The following is a 17,353-nucleotide window of genomic DNA, read 5'->3' on the forward strand; positions in this document are numbered from 1 at the left end:
CACACACACACACACACCCACACACACACACACACACACACACACACACACACACACACACGCGCGTGCACACACACACACACGCACGTTTCCACCCATCTACGCAAATGAGGGCCAATAGAAGAGAGAGACCGTCAGAGATAGAGTGAAGCAGATAACTTTACAAGTTCAGACTGACAGACTACAACCATATTCATAACATTCATAATATTAATGATGACCATGAGGATGAAGAAGGTACCAGTTATTCTAGTGGTCTGCATGCTGCTGTTCTCAGCTCTGGATGTCCTGGCATTAGACAGTAAGACTATTGGCTCGTCCGGTTTTAATGATGATACGATGATCTTTTTGTTGTTATTTGTTTTTCTTGGTATTCCAAAAAACTGCCTGTTAAACCTGCCTGTCTCTGTGTCTCTGTCTCACTCTGTTTCTCTCTTCCAGACAACGCTGCTGGTCCAGCTGAGTGCTGCTTCCAGTATTACCCCCATCGCCTGCCTAAGAACAACGTGGTGACATTCCAGCGCACGCACGTTCACTGTGTTAAGGATGGCGTTGTGTGAGTGTTAAGCTTTTCTGACTATTATATTCTACCTATATTTATATATTGAACACATTGTAAAGGTGCAGTTAACAAAGACTCACACTCAGAGCACTGTTTACACACAAGAGTCAAGATACCAAGATGTCAAACACTGTCAAACTCAGCTACGAGTTAATGTAGATGATAGGGGGCTTTTAGAGATATGGATTAAAAATGATGCAGATGGATTATATTGGCCATGGATTATTATTATTGATTTATTTTCATTAAAGCTACAGTAAATAAGGAAAATTATGCTCCCAGGCTCCTCAACTGTTAAAAGTGCATTGACAAATAGCCAATATGTCTCTCACACACACACACACACACACACACACACACACACACACACACACACACACACACACACACACACACACACACACACACACACACACACACACACACACACACAAATAAATATAAGCAAATAACTCACAACAGTGACCGTATATATTTTGTGAGTGTATCATAGCAATGGGGTTGTTTTGCACAGTTTGTAGATGATTTAGAAATAAAGTCTGCACACTGGTTAGAAATGCTCTGCTGTGTTTCATAGCATTCTCAACGTTTTGATCAACAGATCTTCATCCTATATTAAAATTATGACTCAGACATAATTATATAGATTTTACACTGCAGCTAAACCAAATATAGTGTATGTCATGCTGACTGTGACAGCGTGATATCAGACCCCAACAAAAAAAAATATCGTCATGACATCAGACTAAAAAATTATATCATTATATATAAAATTAAAATAGTCAGGTAAAGTTCCTGATGAAGATCTGTTGATCGAAACAACCCGGGCCTGGCAGAGATCTGCACTCCGAGGAGCACACTTTTCTAGTTGACCAAATGAAACACCTCAATGATGAAACTGTTCTCTCTATCTCCGTCTGTTCTAGGTTCACAATGGTGAACGGCCGCAAGATCTGTGCTGACCCAACTGGGGACTGGGTCCAGAAACTCATCACCCATGTGGAGTCCACCACACCATTTGAGGGTTCTGGGTGACCCTTGGGCCGCCCAATACAAAAAGGCTCCAGACAACCAGTTGGTTTTGTGACAATGCTTTCTCATGCACACGAAGCTTTGCTCTATGACAAAAGGAACGGGTCACCCAGTTGACTTTGTTATGGCTTGTGTCTATAATCTCTATAATCTCGCAGGTTTCTAGTTTTAATGTCCGTAACCACCGGGAGTGTGACGAATAATGAAAATGCATCGTGAATATTTCACATCAAACTATTAATTTGGTGATGTTGCATTCATGCTGGATGAAGCATCATCCAGGATGATGCTTTTATTTGAAAAAGAATAATCAACCTTGTAAAGAAAAAATATTACATCACTTTATCGCCACGTAATATTTGCGTTCTATCTGTACAGTACGTACTCATAACATAAACAGCAGAATAAAATAATGTAACCACATGACCACATTTATAGTAGGCTACTATACATATAATAAATACAAATCTGTAACTGCATGCCCTGAACAATGTGTTTTCAGTTTTCTTGCTGTAGTGTCTATCTAGTCATGCTCTGCAGTGTTTGTATATTGACTGGCTGTGTGTATAATCTCTAAGCATTGTTTCATCTTGAACACAGATTAAATGGTTTTGGGGTGATTGTTTGACTTTGACTGAACTCTCTGGGGTTTTGTGAGTGCAATTTAAAGTTCTGTTTAAAGTTTTGAGAAAGTGGGTGAAGGCTTCAAGTTTGTTGCATTTATCATCAAACTACAGATGGGCTAAACCCAGATATACGTGTACCGTAGGCCTACATCATCCTTCCATTCTCTTCTGTCTCGGTGAGATCTCAGTGTTTACATTTTTATCTCGAGATCCAAAATATTTTGGACCCAATCTTGCAAAAATAAATGATGAATGAACCACCTAAAGCCCTATTAGTGGGACGCTGACGTATACGCTCAGTTGTGAGCTTGTACATCTGCTATTTTCACAATTTCTAAAACATTTTTTATTTTTTATTTATTGATTTGTTTTCTGAAATTTGTCCCAATGGGGGGGGGGGATTATAATTTTTGTTGTTAAAAAAGGCATATTTACTCGTGACCCATAAAAAATGGGTCCGCGACCCATCGTTTGGGAAACTCTGCACTAACTCTCATGTTCTTTCTAAAACAAAATGTGTGAAATATGACAGGAAGTTTATTGCTTCCTGTTCTGCTCTTTAGTCGTCGTGAGAGAGAGAGAGAGAGGGGCCTCTTCTACAGGGTCAGGTCCCTCTGCTTCACCAACGCAGGAAAGGCAAGTTTATGTTCAGGCCATTCAATGTGCTTTACATAAATACATTAAGCAACGGAAACACATTAGAGGACATTAGAGTACAATACAAAACAAAAGAAGTACAAAATAAAACAGAAGAAACAAGATTCTTTGAAGAGAGAAATTAAATTAATTGAAATTACAGAGCAGAAGAATAATTCAAAAGTCTTAATGAAAAGCAGCGACAAACGTAACGTTTTTTTTGCTGTAATTTAAAGAACAGAGTTGCTGGCAGTTTGTTCCAGATATGTGGTGAGGAAAAACAAACAAATAAATGTTTCAAGGATATCCAGTTTCATATTATGCATTATGCCACAGAACACCCCTGTGTTATAGAATTTTGTTGAAAAATCTAAGAACAAATATTGGCTTGTAAAAGTCATACCCCCCAACAAAAACAACAAAAACGATTTAATTGGATTTTGTTGACAAGTATTCCAAACACAGCCTGAAGTGCCCCTGCTGTGCAAAGGTTTAATCATTCTTGTGTCTCCATCTAGTGGAAGTAAAGTGTAATCACAAGTCCTACAAAAGCATGGACATCCAAGATGTGTTATTTCTTTGTGTTCGATGTTTTCAAAGTTGTCTCATATGCCATGATGCTGTAGAGCCTTTCAACAACTAAGGGACTAACTACTGACGTCTTTGTTGTTTTCTAAAAACGAATAGAAATGCAACCACTATGCTAAGTAACCAGCCAAAGTTATCTTGTCAATGTTATTTTCCCTTTGAATGTGGATGAAGGTGGAAGATGGCAGTTAGGACACCAACAGGGTTATCCTAAAGTTATCCTGCCAGTGATATAAACAAATTATGACCCAGCATTTGTCATTGTTCTCACATCCAACCCCTGGCACAGGCAAATCTCACATATAATCACACGCAAATAATTTAAGAGGAACACATATTTAATATTGACATCTTTGCCTGATTAAACCCATACAGCAAACCTTTAATAACTAAGTCTGACCACATAATCCTACACCCTCGTGCACGTGTGTGTGTGTGTGTGTGTGTGTGTGTGTGTGTGTGTGTGTGTGTGTGTGTGTGTGTGTGTGTGCGTGTGCGTGTGTGTGCGTGACGTGTGCGCGTGTGTGTGTGTGTGTGTGTCAAAGGAGGACTGGAAGTCTGTTCTTATAAATGGATAAAATATAAATAAAATTGACATAATGCATCCTGATCGTTTTTCCTGTCTCTCCTTTGTACATAGGCCTATAGTGTTTTGTATTTGTTGTATTATTGTGTAGATTTCTTATGCTGTTGATGTTGATGAATGAATTTTTATTTTTTGTTATCCTTTTAGCCTTTATGTCCTAACTGTACCGGCAGTTTTACATTTCTGACTAAAAAAGTATTCAATCAATCAAAAGAGACAGCTGTGCAGGCTGAAGCCAGACAGCACGTGATGCAGCTGGGTCACTTTGGAAGGAGCAGGAGAAGAGATGCAACGTTTCAGGTAGCAGCGACACCTGCTGGACGAAAACAAAATCACATGACAGAACAACATGTACAGCTCAACAGGAATTACTCAATATTTATTAGTACAATTGTGTGTGTGTGTGTGTGTGTGTGTGTGTGTGTGTGTGTGTGTGTGTGTGTGTGTGTGTGTGTGTGTGTGTGTGTGTGTGTGTGTGTGTGTGTGTGTGTGTGTGTGTGTGTGTTTACTGTACTCGTCTTGAATGCCAAAATGGCATTCAAGAAAGTATAGTAGGCTAATAGCCTACAAATGCGTGTGTGCGTGTGTGCGTGCGCATGTGCGTGCGTGCACATGTGCGTGCGTGCGTGCGTGTGCATAATGTGTGCAGTATGTTGTCGTCTCTTTCCCTTTGTCCGTTACAAGTAAAAGTCCTTTATTCAAGATTTTACTTGAGTAAAAGTACAAAAGCATAGCCATCAACATATTTACAGTAATAAAGTAAAAGCACTTTTTAAAAAAACGATTCAATGTTTTTATATATAATAATCTAACTCTGCAACATATCTTTTATTTTCAAATAATGGTAGTGGAGTAAAAAAGTACAATATTGCATAAAATCATAAAACAATGAAAAGTAAAGTAAGAGTACTTCAAACTTAGTACTTAAAGCGGCACTATGTAACTTTTTTTAAATGAATACAATCTAATTTTGTCCAATTTGTATCGTAGAGGATTTTAATACTCTTACAATTGGGGTGGTTGTATTTTGTCTCCCTGCTCGTCTATTGAGACATTTAGATCGTGTCAAAGGTCATGTCTCAGGATCTGACAAGCATTTTGACCTGGCTAACTTCACAGCTAAATTGCCATGGTAACTAAGGTAGGATTGCTTCAATTCTCTTTCGTGAAATCTAGTCATGAATACACTTAGCCAGGGTGAACTGGCTAAACTAATTTGGCAAGATAATTCAGCTTTCATGAAACCGATTCATCCCTAGTCCTGGCTAAATTAAGCCAGGATAGGTGTTAAAGCCAGGCAATTTATCCCTGAACAAGCAGAAAGGCTCCATTAGCTCAATGGTATAAATGTCAGCACAGAAACTGGGTTCATATCTGGGGTAGAAGAGGAATGTTACATAGTGCAGCTTTAAGCACAGTAATGTACGTAGTTACTTTGCACCACTGTGTCTGTGAAAGCATACCGTTGTACAGGGTCATGGAAGACACTGTAGAAGTAGGTGTAGAACTGACAGTTGGGATCATCAGAGCAGGCTTTCTGGCAGCTCTCCGGGTCTTTCAGCACCACAGAGCGGATGTCAGAACCTCTGAAATGGACCCCTTCATGGACCTGCCTCACCCAGCCTGGAAGAGGAAGAATCACAACGTGTTGTATTTTGTCACATCACAGGTTTGCAGGTTTTACAGATATGCTCCATCATTTTTTGCAGTAGAGAAGAGAGAGGATAGAGGTGAAGTGAGAGCAAAGGGAAAATTGCTAGAAAACTGGTAGGACAAATAGAGATATATAGCCTACAAACAGTATACTGAAAACAAGATGATGATAATAATAATAATAATAATAATGGACTTTATTTATAATGCACTTTACATTTGTGAAAATCTCAAAGTGCTACAATAGGCAATTGCATAAAAAATAATCATCACACCATAAAAAAAATCTAAGAAACTGAAATGATGTTTAGAAAGTTAGCATCATATACAGGTGTGTACAATTATGTTTTTTTTTAAAACATTAGCATCATATGCCGGTGAAAAAACTAAAGTAGCAGTAGGTGCAATGTTCCTTAAGGCTTAACGTGCCGTTTCAAAGACCAGTTTGAGCATGGAAAGTAAAAAAAAAAACGTTCACATGGTTAAAAACCACCTCATCACGGGCACGGTGGCGCAGTCGGTAGCGCTGTCGCCTCACAGCTAAAAGGTCCTGGGTTCGATTCCTGCCGGGGACGCTGTGGGCGCTGGGGGCGTGTCTTCTCCTCCGCGTCATCAGCGCCCATACCCTAGGTGGGGTTGGCAAAAGGGCCTACTCTGTGTGGAGTTTGCATGTTCTCCCCGTGTCTTCTAGGGTAGTTAATACCCTCACAAAAACATGTAGTAATCCTGGTCACTATACTGCCTCCCCCTGGTCAGCCGGGGCGCCTGATGGAGGGGAAGGGAACTGGTTGGAATAACGTGTTCCTTCCACGCGCTACGTCCTACCAGGGAAACTCTCCCCTGTCAGGTGACAAGAAGGTCAGTTGGCTCTCATGCATTGAAGGAGGCATGAGCTCGGCCCTGGCCTCCCTAGGTTGGTGGGGGGAGTGTAGTGCCCAGGATCACTTAGCAAATTGGCACCGGGTGAAAAAAGGGTTACAAAAATCGAGGGATAAAAATTATTTTAAAAAAAACCACCTCATCATGTTCGTGCCTTAAATAGAAGGCGGTGTTCACACCTTGTTCAGGAGTCTGATGTAGTCTTTTTTAGAAGATTCCCTGTTCCGGTTCATGTTTCCATCTCGGCAGCATGGGTTTCATTTGAAATGGAAACCCGAGCCAATCAAAACGAAGCTATGGGAAAATGAACCGCAACAGGAAAACGGGTATGTCAACCCTTCTGAAAACCTGGGACTAAAGTTAGGCACAGATTCTATTGACACATGTCCAGAATCTATTGTACAGAGGTATATATACAGTATGCTATTCACAGCCTCATCACAGCACCTTGTTGTGCTGCAGCTTTATTTTATTGACCTCTGTTTTCATTCTTATCTCATTTCGTTCTCGTTGCTGTCGGGCAGAAACCTCTGATCTCCATATTTTAACTGTTTGTGTTTTTTCGTAAATGAATGCCCTGAACATACTATTACAGCGTCACACAAAAGCATCAAAAGGTGTTCTGCTACTTTCTTATTTGAATCCTGAAAAGTAACAGTTTTGATTGAATGCCTGTTTTTTTTTTTCATGTTGTCAGAGGTGTCGCTAGGTCTCTACTAGGTTGGGGGCTTAGCCCCCCAGGCAACGGACATGTGTCCCCTCCCCCGCGATCGGATTTTGGCGGGTTTGGGTACTTTTTCCCCCGTTTTTTGTTACTTTATTTCGGTTTTAGGGTTAGGGGTAGGGTTAGGTTAGGGTTATATATATATATATATATATATATATATATATATATATATATATATATATATATATATATATATATATATATATATTATTATTATTTTTGGTGGCTTTGGATAAAACATTGGTGGCTATATCCACCGAAGCCCCCGCGTAACGACGCCACTGCATGTTGTGTTAGAAGAGCTAGAAAGCATATTTTGTCGCACAAAATGTAACATCACCCTGCAAAGGCTGCATGTGAAGGATTAGAGTAAAACCTTCCCTCAGAAGGGAGAACATACAGTAATATCAACATGGGCGAGACTGCCGTGAAACATGATTGCTAAACAATCATAAAATAATTAGTTAATTGCCCTGCTTAGTTGTCTTGTGCTTTTCAAAGCTCCTCACATTATTCTCTGTAGCCACATGCATCTTGACAAAACAATTAAGCCTAAGCTTTATTTATACAGCACATCATACGACAGTGTTATTTTCTTAATAAAGTTGTTTTTATTTGTTTTGTAAAGCAACAGAGTATCTAGAAAATCTCTATATAAATTGCTTGTTGTATTATTATTATTACATGTTGGTTGCCGAGAAGAACTGATCTCCAAGCCAACACATTCTTAAAAGAGTATAGAGTATACTGTCGTACTATCAACATGGGCGAGACTGCCGTGAAGCGTGATTGTTAAACAATCATAAAATAATGTGTTAATTGCTCTGCTTAGTTGTCCTGTGCATGAGTGGACGCCACTCTGTAAACATTTACAGAGTGAACTGTACCTGCATTCAGTTTGGCTGGTGGTTCAGTTTGAGGGAGACTAGAATTGAAAGCGGCATTCATTGAATGTTTTTGAGCAATGTGTTTTTGAGCCATATCAAATATATAATTCGCAGTTTTGTCCACGTACTGCAGGCTGCTGTTGTTCTAAACATGTGAAGGGTTTTGATGACGTGTGCTCAGTGTTATGTAACCATTGTAAAACAAATTAAAACAAGGGGTAAAACATACTCTCTCGCCATGCCTTTCGGCCTGGCGGAGACAATAAAAACATAACTCTGAGAGCCCCTTTCTCCTGTGTACAGTATCCTGTGTACAGCAGAGAAAGGGTTCCCAAACCTTTCAGGCCAAGACCCCCCAAAATAATGATATTTTAACTGTGGACCCCCACCCTGACAAGCACTTGGAATTGGATTAGTATTAATTGATTGGCTATTTTCACAATGTTTGGCTCTTTCTGAAGTAATATTTGAAACTTAGGAAACGTTGCACATTAAGCTAATAATTTAGGGGACCCCCCTGGGGGTACAGTACAGTTACACAGTGTACAGTAGAGTCCATACCGTCGTCAGGTTGACAGAAGCGTGCAGGCATTCCAGAGATGGCTCCTTGATAAGCATCCGTCTCCATTTCGTGTTCATTGTTCTTCAGGTAGCAATGGAGGTGTTCACTGTATGAGTAAACATGACAAGCAAGTAGAACTAAAGTTATATATAAGTATATATATATACCTCACACGTCCAAAACTGTTAATTTTCAGGATTCAAATTCAAAAGTAGCAAAAGTAGCCGATCTACAAGCTCAAAGCGTGTCGTTTCACGCCGCGTTTCGAGCTGGTAGATATGCTACTTTTGATGCTTTTGTGTGACGCTGTAGTGTGATCAAGTAGGACGTTAATTTACGAGAAAACACAAAAAGTTAGAAAATATGGAGGTTTCTGCCCGACAGCAATGATATATATATATATATATAAAATGTTGTATTATTGTATTATTTTGGCCATTGTCATTGCTGTCAAAATTGTCAAGAGAAAAAGTCAAAAATAGCCGATCCACAAGCTGCGACACGTGAGGCTATGGCTGTTTGGGGGTCCATGGCAAGGAAATAGTTTGGTAACTCCTGGAATAAATGAATAAATGATGAGTACACATGTAATGTGTCCACTCCCTATGGGGCATCATACACACCTGGAGCAGGTGATGTAGAATGTATAGTATAAACATCAGAGCCATATAAGGAGAGTTGCGATCACCTCTGTTCACTTCAGTCTTCTACAGAGCCTTCTATTGCCTGAACCGGAAGTTCACAGAATGCACACGGAGTCTATGAGCGTTTGTCACTATTTTGAGTTTACGTCAGAGTTAATTTTGACAGCAAATTCCGATTTAGTCGTAGTCTTTTGAATAACACACCAGTCCTATGTTAGTCCTATTTTAGTCTTCTCAAATTGTTTAGTCTTAGTCTAGTCTTAGTCGACTACATATCAAAATATTTTAGTCTTTTGGTCTTTTAGTCTTTTAGTCTTAGTCAACAAAATTAACACTGGTTTACATGAACCGCGTGACCGGCGCTGTTGCTGCCCCCTCATTGACGTAACTCTCCAATAGAAGGCTCTGGTAAACATGAAACGTGTCCACTCCACTCTGTGTGGTAGGCCTACATCATACACACTCTGTGTGGTAGGCCTACATCATACACACTCTGTGTGGTAGGCCTACATCATACACACCTGGAGAAGGTGAAGTAGGTGCAGCGTGGATGAGCAGAGCACAGGCTCAGACAGTGTTCAGCTGAGACAGCAGACAGCGTCTCGATGTCGTGTCCTGGAATGTTGATGTTTTGTAGGATCTTAGCCTTACAAGCTGCACGCACGCACACACACACTCACACACACACACACACACACACACACACACACACACACACACACACACACACACACCGTTCTGTGTGAAAGTATGCATTTTGACCGACACGATCCTTTTAATTGCTTAATTATATAGTGAAGCCAATACCTAGCCTCGCGTAGCCAGACTATATCACTGCGTGGATATGAGTCTGGTGGTGCTTCTATGAGGAAGTTTTTTTCCCAAGGGGGCGGGATCAAAACGATGGCTCTGGACGCAATTGGTTAGACCTACAACCAACTACCAATTACAGTCTCCCATATTTGAATACTGGGCCCTGATTGGTCAACCCCAGACTTCGGGAGCAGGAAATGGATTCAAAACAGAGCGGTGTCAGACCCAAATCGCAGAGGGCAATTTTTTTTTTTGCACTGGCAGATTTGTCTGGTCCCAGGCTAGCCAATACCCACTTTGTGTAGTGCAATTCATAACCTTTTTTATGTCAAGGACCCCATCCATCTCATAAGATGTTTTTGATAGACATTATTTGGTCTGATATGATCTGTCATTTGGTCCCAGAATTCCTTTAGTGTCAATCTACTGTATAGGTATAAAGATAATAGCAGTTTAACTCTGATCCAAGCAGACTTTCTTGTACGTTACGAAGATTAACTATCAGTCATTTAGCTGGGGAACCCCTGTAACCTCTTCAAAGGTCATTGTAGCAAGTTGAGGACCATGGGTGGTTCCCAGCACGCACGCACACGCACACACACACACACACACACACACACACACACACACACACACACACACACACACACACACACACACACACACACACACACACGGTTTAGTCATGTGAATGCATGAATGAATGAATGAATGCATTTTTATTTTCGTGTCTTGTCATAAGACCCATCACTTACGGGATTATAAGACATCAAAAACATAAATAAACAATATCACATTCACTTCCTGGTAACAGAAACTGCACAAGTAAAAAAGAAAATATTTGGTTCCCAAAAACTAAAAATAGATATACACCACATGTTTTCTTTGTCCGTTTGTCCCATGCTTTTTCTAATCATTATTATTATAAATATTAATATCTTATGTTTAAAAATCCATACAAGTCTCACTTAACCATATCAAATGTAGCTTTTTATACCTATTAAATATTTTTTTGACGTAGCTCATGATATAAGGGGCAGAAGAAAATAAAATGGAACACATTCTCAATATCATTTATGTCACAATAAGTACAAATCCGCTCTTTTTCTATTAGTCCTCTCTGTACCTACCAGTCTCAAGGTGCGTGTGTGTCTGCAGCAGATTGTAGGAGAATCCAGACACCAGATCGGAGGCGTTTTCTACAACAGGAGTCCTGGGTTCTGCCCAGCTGTACTTCAGAACACACTTATATCTACAACCACAGTGTAAACAGTTATGTCAGTAATAAGACACATCTCTTAGAGCAGTGGTTCTCAACCTTTACATGCCGCGACCCCCCAAAATAATCATATTTGAACTGGGGACACCCCCACCCTGACAAGCACTTGGAATGTAGGAGTTGAGGCATTAAATTTGGTTTTACTCGGTTCCACAGATAAAAATGTACAAGTTCACAACACCTTGCAATTGTGAGCTATAGTAGATCTGTTATTTTATTTTATGTTATTTTGTTATTTTCACATGTTTTGTGTCCCCCCCACACCCTACAGATAATACATGTACAGGATCTGAGATAAGTACTGGTTTTATTGGAACTGTCTCTAATGCTTCAGTGTCTCATTCTCCCATACAAGAAATGAACACTAACCCTGTTCTTATGCATGTTAAAGGATGCTCTCGTCTGTCTCTGCGGAACATTTATGAGAGTAGGAACTTTGGCATTATGAAGGACAAACATCATCCAAGCAACAAACTGTTTGTGATGATGCGTAACGGTAAACGCCCAAGATAGCCAAGGCTTCACAGAGGTGTCTTTCTTTTTTGTACGGCCGCTGTTAGAGCACTAAATGTGGACATGGCCATAAAACTAAAACAAAAAAGTAAAACATAAGGCAATATGTGCCCCCCCCCCCCCCGCTTAAGTTACTGTGCCTGTCTAAAACAAGTCCCTAGGTATTAGCATATAGCCCATCACTGTAATTTTTGTATATTATTTTTTATATTTGTGTCATTCTATTCATTTTTTTTCTTGCATGCTTTAATATATTTCCGTTATACGTATGTAGCACAATCCGCGGTGACCCAACAACATTTCGCTGCTTGTCAGTGACAAATGAAAACTTCTCGAATCTTGAATCTTGTTCATAACTCACTGACATGGTGTCCCTTGTTCACCTGATGGTTTGGATGGAGAAGGATTCCGTGATGAAGGTGAAGAAGTGGCAGGTCGAGTCGTGGCTGCAGATTCTCTGACACTCCTCATAGTCGCCTGTGAACAGCGTTCGATAGTCTGTTCCGTGAAACTCCATGTCATGATACACCTTAGATAGACAGGCGTCTGACACAGACAGACAGACAGACAGACAGACAGACAGACAGACAGACAGACAAGGGAATGGGATGCATATTGTGTTGGAAAGACACTTTATTTTTACATGTGTGAAACACTCGAGGAATCAACTCTGGGTCTGGGGGGGGGGGTTCCTGGGGGTCCTCGGCTAAATAATTGATTGTTAGGAACCGAATAGACCCTTGCATTTCAGTAATTGTATAATTGGAACAATGGGACATATGGGTCCATATGGTTCCCTTTGTACTGTGCTCATATCCATTATAGAGGTATACTGTATATACCTATCTGGTAATTTTTCAATTTCACACATATACCCCACACACATTGACCCCAGTGTATTTTTTAAATTATGTGAAAGGTTAAAAGTGTTCAAAGAAAAGGAACACCCCCACAAATGATTATTTTATTAAAATATTTATCTTAAATAATAGATTAAATTGGTTAGTTCAAATAACTGTTGCACCCACGACTTAAAGGACCACACAGGTCCAGTCAAAGCGGTAATTTCAAATATCGCCTCTGTCGGGGTGGAAATGTCCAAAATCTTTACTTTTCAGGATTTAAATTCAAATATAGCAAAAGTAGCAGATCTGCTTCTTTTGATTCTTTTGTGCGACGCTGTAGTACGATCAAGTTGGATGTTAATTCACGACACAGCAACGATCTGGTGAATCGTATTCAATAAGCTGAACGTAGCACTGGTTAGTTGTCATGTTCCTACCCGGCGGTAGACGACAGGGTTTCAGAGAGTAGCCAGAGGTGGAACCCACTAGCGGAAGCTGTCTCCTGGGCTTTCCCGACGCAGTGGACTTCAGGGAGCAGGAGTAATGCATGAAGGAGAAGAACAGGCAGGACGGATGCTCGGTGCACATTAGCTGACAGTGTTCCACATCAGGAGACGAAACCCACGTCACATTGTCTCCCGTGAAGTCAATGTTCTCCAGCACGCTCTCTATACACTCTGTGGAAACGCAGTGGAGGAAAAAATGTTTTACATAAGTAAAAGTATCAATACTGCAATGTAGAAATACTCCTTATGTCCCCTATATGACTGTCCCATTTCACAAGTTTTCAAATGTATAAAACTCTTTTGAAAGTAGCAGATTTACAAGCTCACAATGCGTCGCAGTGCGACGCATTGTGAGCTTGTAGATCGGCTATTTTCAAATGACCAAAATGTATATAGGGCTGAAGCGGTTAATGTATGTTTTGTAATTATAATCAAAATCTACAAAGTAACTAGTAACTAAACTTTTCAAATAATTGTAGTGAAGTTAAAAAGTACAATATTTGCCTCTGAGATGTAGTGGAGTCGAAAAAGTACTGAAAATTGGAAATACAAATATAAAAATTCCTCAAAATTGTACTCAAGTACATACTTAGTTACTTTACACCACTGATTACTATACTTTTGGGGACAGCAACACTTTTAGGACGGCGATTTTATGAATACCCTTTTTGCTTTTTTGTTTTGTTTTGCCTTGCCAATTACTTGCTCACAAATGTGTTGGGTAGTGAGCTTGTGCCTTAATTGTAGATCGGCTATGTATGGTGTCGCTTTGGATAAAAGCATCTGCTAAATGACTGTAATGTAATGTAATACCAACCTGAATATCTTCCTAACATAAAATTACAATTTATCTTGCGAGGAGCAGGAAAATTGTCCTCAAAATGTCTATTTCTCAAATCCTACTATAGGCTAATTGTTGTGGGGGACATTTGGCCCTCACAACTTTAACCATATTCCTAGCCTACACACACAGGCACCTACACAGTATGGCACATTAAAGATTATATAATATGGGGGAAAAAAACAACAGACCTTGACTGAAGGCGAACCCACACCAACCGAGCAGAACCAGTACAAACACATAAACATTCATGTTGATTTCGGCTGGTGTTCCGCTGAACCCATACGACGTTCTTCAAACACTTCAAGTGTGGTGGTTCAGAGTGAGTGAATGATGCTTTTCAGGGACCGTCCCTGGTCTTTTAAAGTCTTGCTTGTTGATTCAAAGTCAGGACTGGTGAGGTGGCAAACTTGACCAACTTGCTGTGCTTGTTTCAAGTGTTGGCATGGTGGTGGCATGGTGTTGCCACGCTCTGCAGACAGGGTATAGGACCTCTGACCTGAATAAGACCTTTTCTTTTATATACTGTATGTTTTTATTTTTGATCAACAAGGTTTTCAATTGTTTTGCCAGTGTTCCATATTTAATACAAATCTTTTACCCTTTGAAAAAACTAAAAACATTTCAGGTTATTAAAGGTAAAGCCAGGCAGAACATACAATTGCACTTGGTGGCAACGCTGCATTTTTGTCATGTATGGATCGTCATAACATAAGACAGTAAAAGTCTGTTTCATGTATTATACTCTAGAGAGTCTAGCCCAATTGTGTTTCTTTGAATGGAATAACATTTTGGTTCATCCATGCTAAAGGTAAAACATGTTCGTGTACATGCTCATCCCTCTCTATCCTATCACCATGGTTGTACTTTTTTGTCAGAGACAAATTTCCCATGAGGCTGTGTGGCTCCCGGGGGCAGAAGGGCCAGGTAGACCGGAGTCACAGCGCCCTCGTCTGGTGACTTTGGAGCTTTAGGACCGGCCATGTCCGTTCGCACCCAGCCCGGACAACAGGCGTTCAAGAGTATCCGGTCGTCCGGTCTCTCCTCAGACAGCCGACGGGCCAGGACCACCGACAGAGCCGTTAGCCCGGCCTTAGACACTCCATACGCGGTCTGAGGCCAGCCTCCGGCCTTGTGCTCGCCCGCCTTGGTCAGGCCGACGAACCGGCGCATCAGTCCCACCAGCTCGTCCTCCGCCAGGTCCTCGCTGCGGAAGCGCTCCTGGAGGGCGGGGCTACACCGATTCAGGGCGAGAGAGCCCTGGAGGCTGGAGACGTTCACCACGCGACCTCCAGGTTTGACGAGAGGCATGAAGTGAGTCAACACGTCTCGGGTGGCAAAGAAGTTGGTCTTCAGAGTCACCTCGGCCTGGACGTCGAACGGAGCGGTGTCCGCGACTTTAAACGCTATCCCGGCGTTGTTGACGAGGACGTCCACGCCGCCGTATTTTTCCGTGAAGTAATTAGCCGCGGCGGCAATGCTGTTCGGGTCATTGATGTCCAGCTGGTGAAACATTGGTTTGAGTCCCTCTGAGGCCAGAGACTCGACTGCCGCCCGGCCCCGTCCACCGTCTCTGGCAGTGACATAAACATGTCCTTGGAACTGCTGACAGAGGGCTCTGACTATGGCCAGGCCTATCCCTTTGTTACTGCCCGTTACCACAGCCACCCTGACAGACATGGTTTGGAATGGTCTTCTTGTTGTGCTAAAGGTGTTGTGTGGCGTATTTCTGGGTGGAAACCTCGAATAAGACCCTTTCTATATGGGATGCCAGGAGATTTGCTGACATGTGCAGTCACAGTTTGTCATTGAAGTAATCGACTGAATCGATTATCCTATGGGCCTGCAATTACCATGTGGGTAGAGGTGGTTGGACATTGGGTTCGTAATGTTAACGGGCGCAAGAATGTGACATCCGTGACATTTCTTCCCTCCATTCGTAGGTTTACGTTACGTCACGTTACGTCACAGACGTAACATGCCCATAATGTTGAGGCCACTTGACACTGGACTTTCTGAACATCGAGTAAAAAAAAAAAACAATTGCTTTTAATGAAATCATCTTTTAGACATTTTTATCCCACGATTTTGCAACCCCATTTTTTTCCACCCAGTGCCAATTGCCTAAGTGATCCTGGGCGCTACTCTCCCTCTGCCATCCTAGGGAGAGCCCAGTCAGAGCCGAGCTCATGTCTCCTTCAATGCATGAGAGCTAACAAGCCTTCTTATCACCCGACAGGGGGGAGTTTCCCCGGTTGGACGTAGCGCGTGGAAGGAACACGTTATTACAACCAGTTCCTTTAATAAAATAATCAATTAGATTAGAACACGATGTGTATATACATATATATATACACATAAATAAATATCTTTAAAAAACCTCTTCTCGGTTATTATATTAAATGGAAAAGTAATCGATTGAATAATAGCTAAGAAGATAATCAATATCCTGGATGGAGGAGAGACGAGTCTTAGGAGCTTGAAGTGAGGATACACAAGGCTTTGTCTTTGGCAACATGGTACAGTAACAGTGTATGCTTTGTATTTTTACAACACAGTATACTACTGTATCTGTTGATGGCATATAAGTACTGGTCAATAAAGGTACATATAGAAAGAGCTTGTAGTAACTTAATAAAGGTACATAGAAAGAGCATATCGTTGCTGTCGGGCAGAAACCTCTTATCTCCATATTTAAAGTTTTTGTGTTTTTTCATAAATTCATGCCCTATACTTGATCACTAAAGGGTCACACAAAAAGCATCAAAAGCAGCAGATCTACACGCTGGAAACGCAGCGCGAAGCGACACGTTTCCAGCTTGTATAGATCTGCTACTTTCGCTGTTTCTGAATCCCGAAAAGTAACAGTTTCGGACACACGAGGTTTCCAACCGATAAGATACAATATCCTGAAAAAGACCACATCCAGGATATGAGAACACGTTCCGCACACTCTGTAAACAATGTCTACAATATTTGTACAATATTTGTTCTTGAGGAAGGAGGCTTGTCGCACCGAGCAAACGTTCTTGTTTGTTCTCTCCATGTCCCCTCCCTCGGTCAATTAGACTTAATTGATATAATTATTATACGACCTACTGTGTCAAATCTAATAACCTTGGAAAGGTACCAAGTTGTGTGACAGGTAAACAAAGAGGCTCTTTTCCACTTCCA

At 41.0% G+C, this 17,353-nt stretch overlaps 3 protein-coding genes across 3 annotated transcripts; 1 reads left to right on the plus strand and 2 right to left on the minus strand.

Moving 5' to 3' along the window:
* The first annotated feature begins 100 nt into the window (after positions 1-100).
* Positions 101-2,219, plus strand: LOC308081283 (C-C motif chemokine 3-like). The gene is made up of 3 exons (XM_080457667.1): positions 101-301; positions 442-556; positions 1,489-2,219. Exons 1-3 carry the CDS (start codon positions 214-216, stop codon positions 1,595-1,597), a joined length of 312 nt encoding a protein of 103 aa, XP_080313793.1. The 5' UTR covers positions 101-213; the 3' UTR covers positions 1,598-2,219.
* Positions 2,220-3,962: 1,743 nt separating this feature from the next.
* LOC308081277 (coagulation factor XI-like) lies at positions 3,963-14,502 on the minus strand. Its single transcript, XM_080457662.1, has 8 exons — positions 14,371-14,502; positions 13,270-13,509; positions 12,371-12,533; positions 11,326-11,447; positions 9,904-10,036; positions 8,738-8,844; positions 5,494-5,653; positions 3,963-4,343 (listed from the first exon to the last, which is right to left on the minus strand). Exons 1-8 carry the CDS (start codon positions 14,429-14,431, stop codon positions 4,238-4,240), a joined length of 1,092 nt encoding a protein of 363 aa, XP_080313788.1. The 5' UTR covers positions 14,432-14,502; the 3' UTR covers positions 3,963-4,237.
* A 529-nt stretch (positions 14,503-15,031) lies between these two features.
* Positions 15,032-15,859, minus strand: LOC308081280 (carbonyl reductase [NADPH] 1-like; the record flags this gene model as incomplete). Its single annotated transcript, XM_080457664.1, has 1 exon — positions 15,032-15,859. One exon carries the CDS (start codon positions 15,857-15,859, stop codon positions 15,032-15,034), a length of 828 nt encoding a protein of 275 aa, XP_080313790.1.
* Between the last annotated feature and the right edge of the window lie 1,494 nt (positions 15,860-17,353).

The sequence above is a fragment of the Gymnoscopelus braueri genome (genome assembly GCF_963280865.1).
Source record: "Gymnoscopelus braueri genome assembly, contig: SCAFFOLD_136, whole genome shotgun sequence".
Taxonomy (NCBI): domain Eukaryota; kingdom Metazoa; phylum Chordata; class Actinopteri; order Myctophiformes; family Myctophidae; genus Gymnoscopelus; species Gymnoscopelus braueri.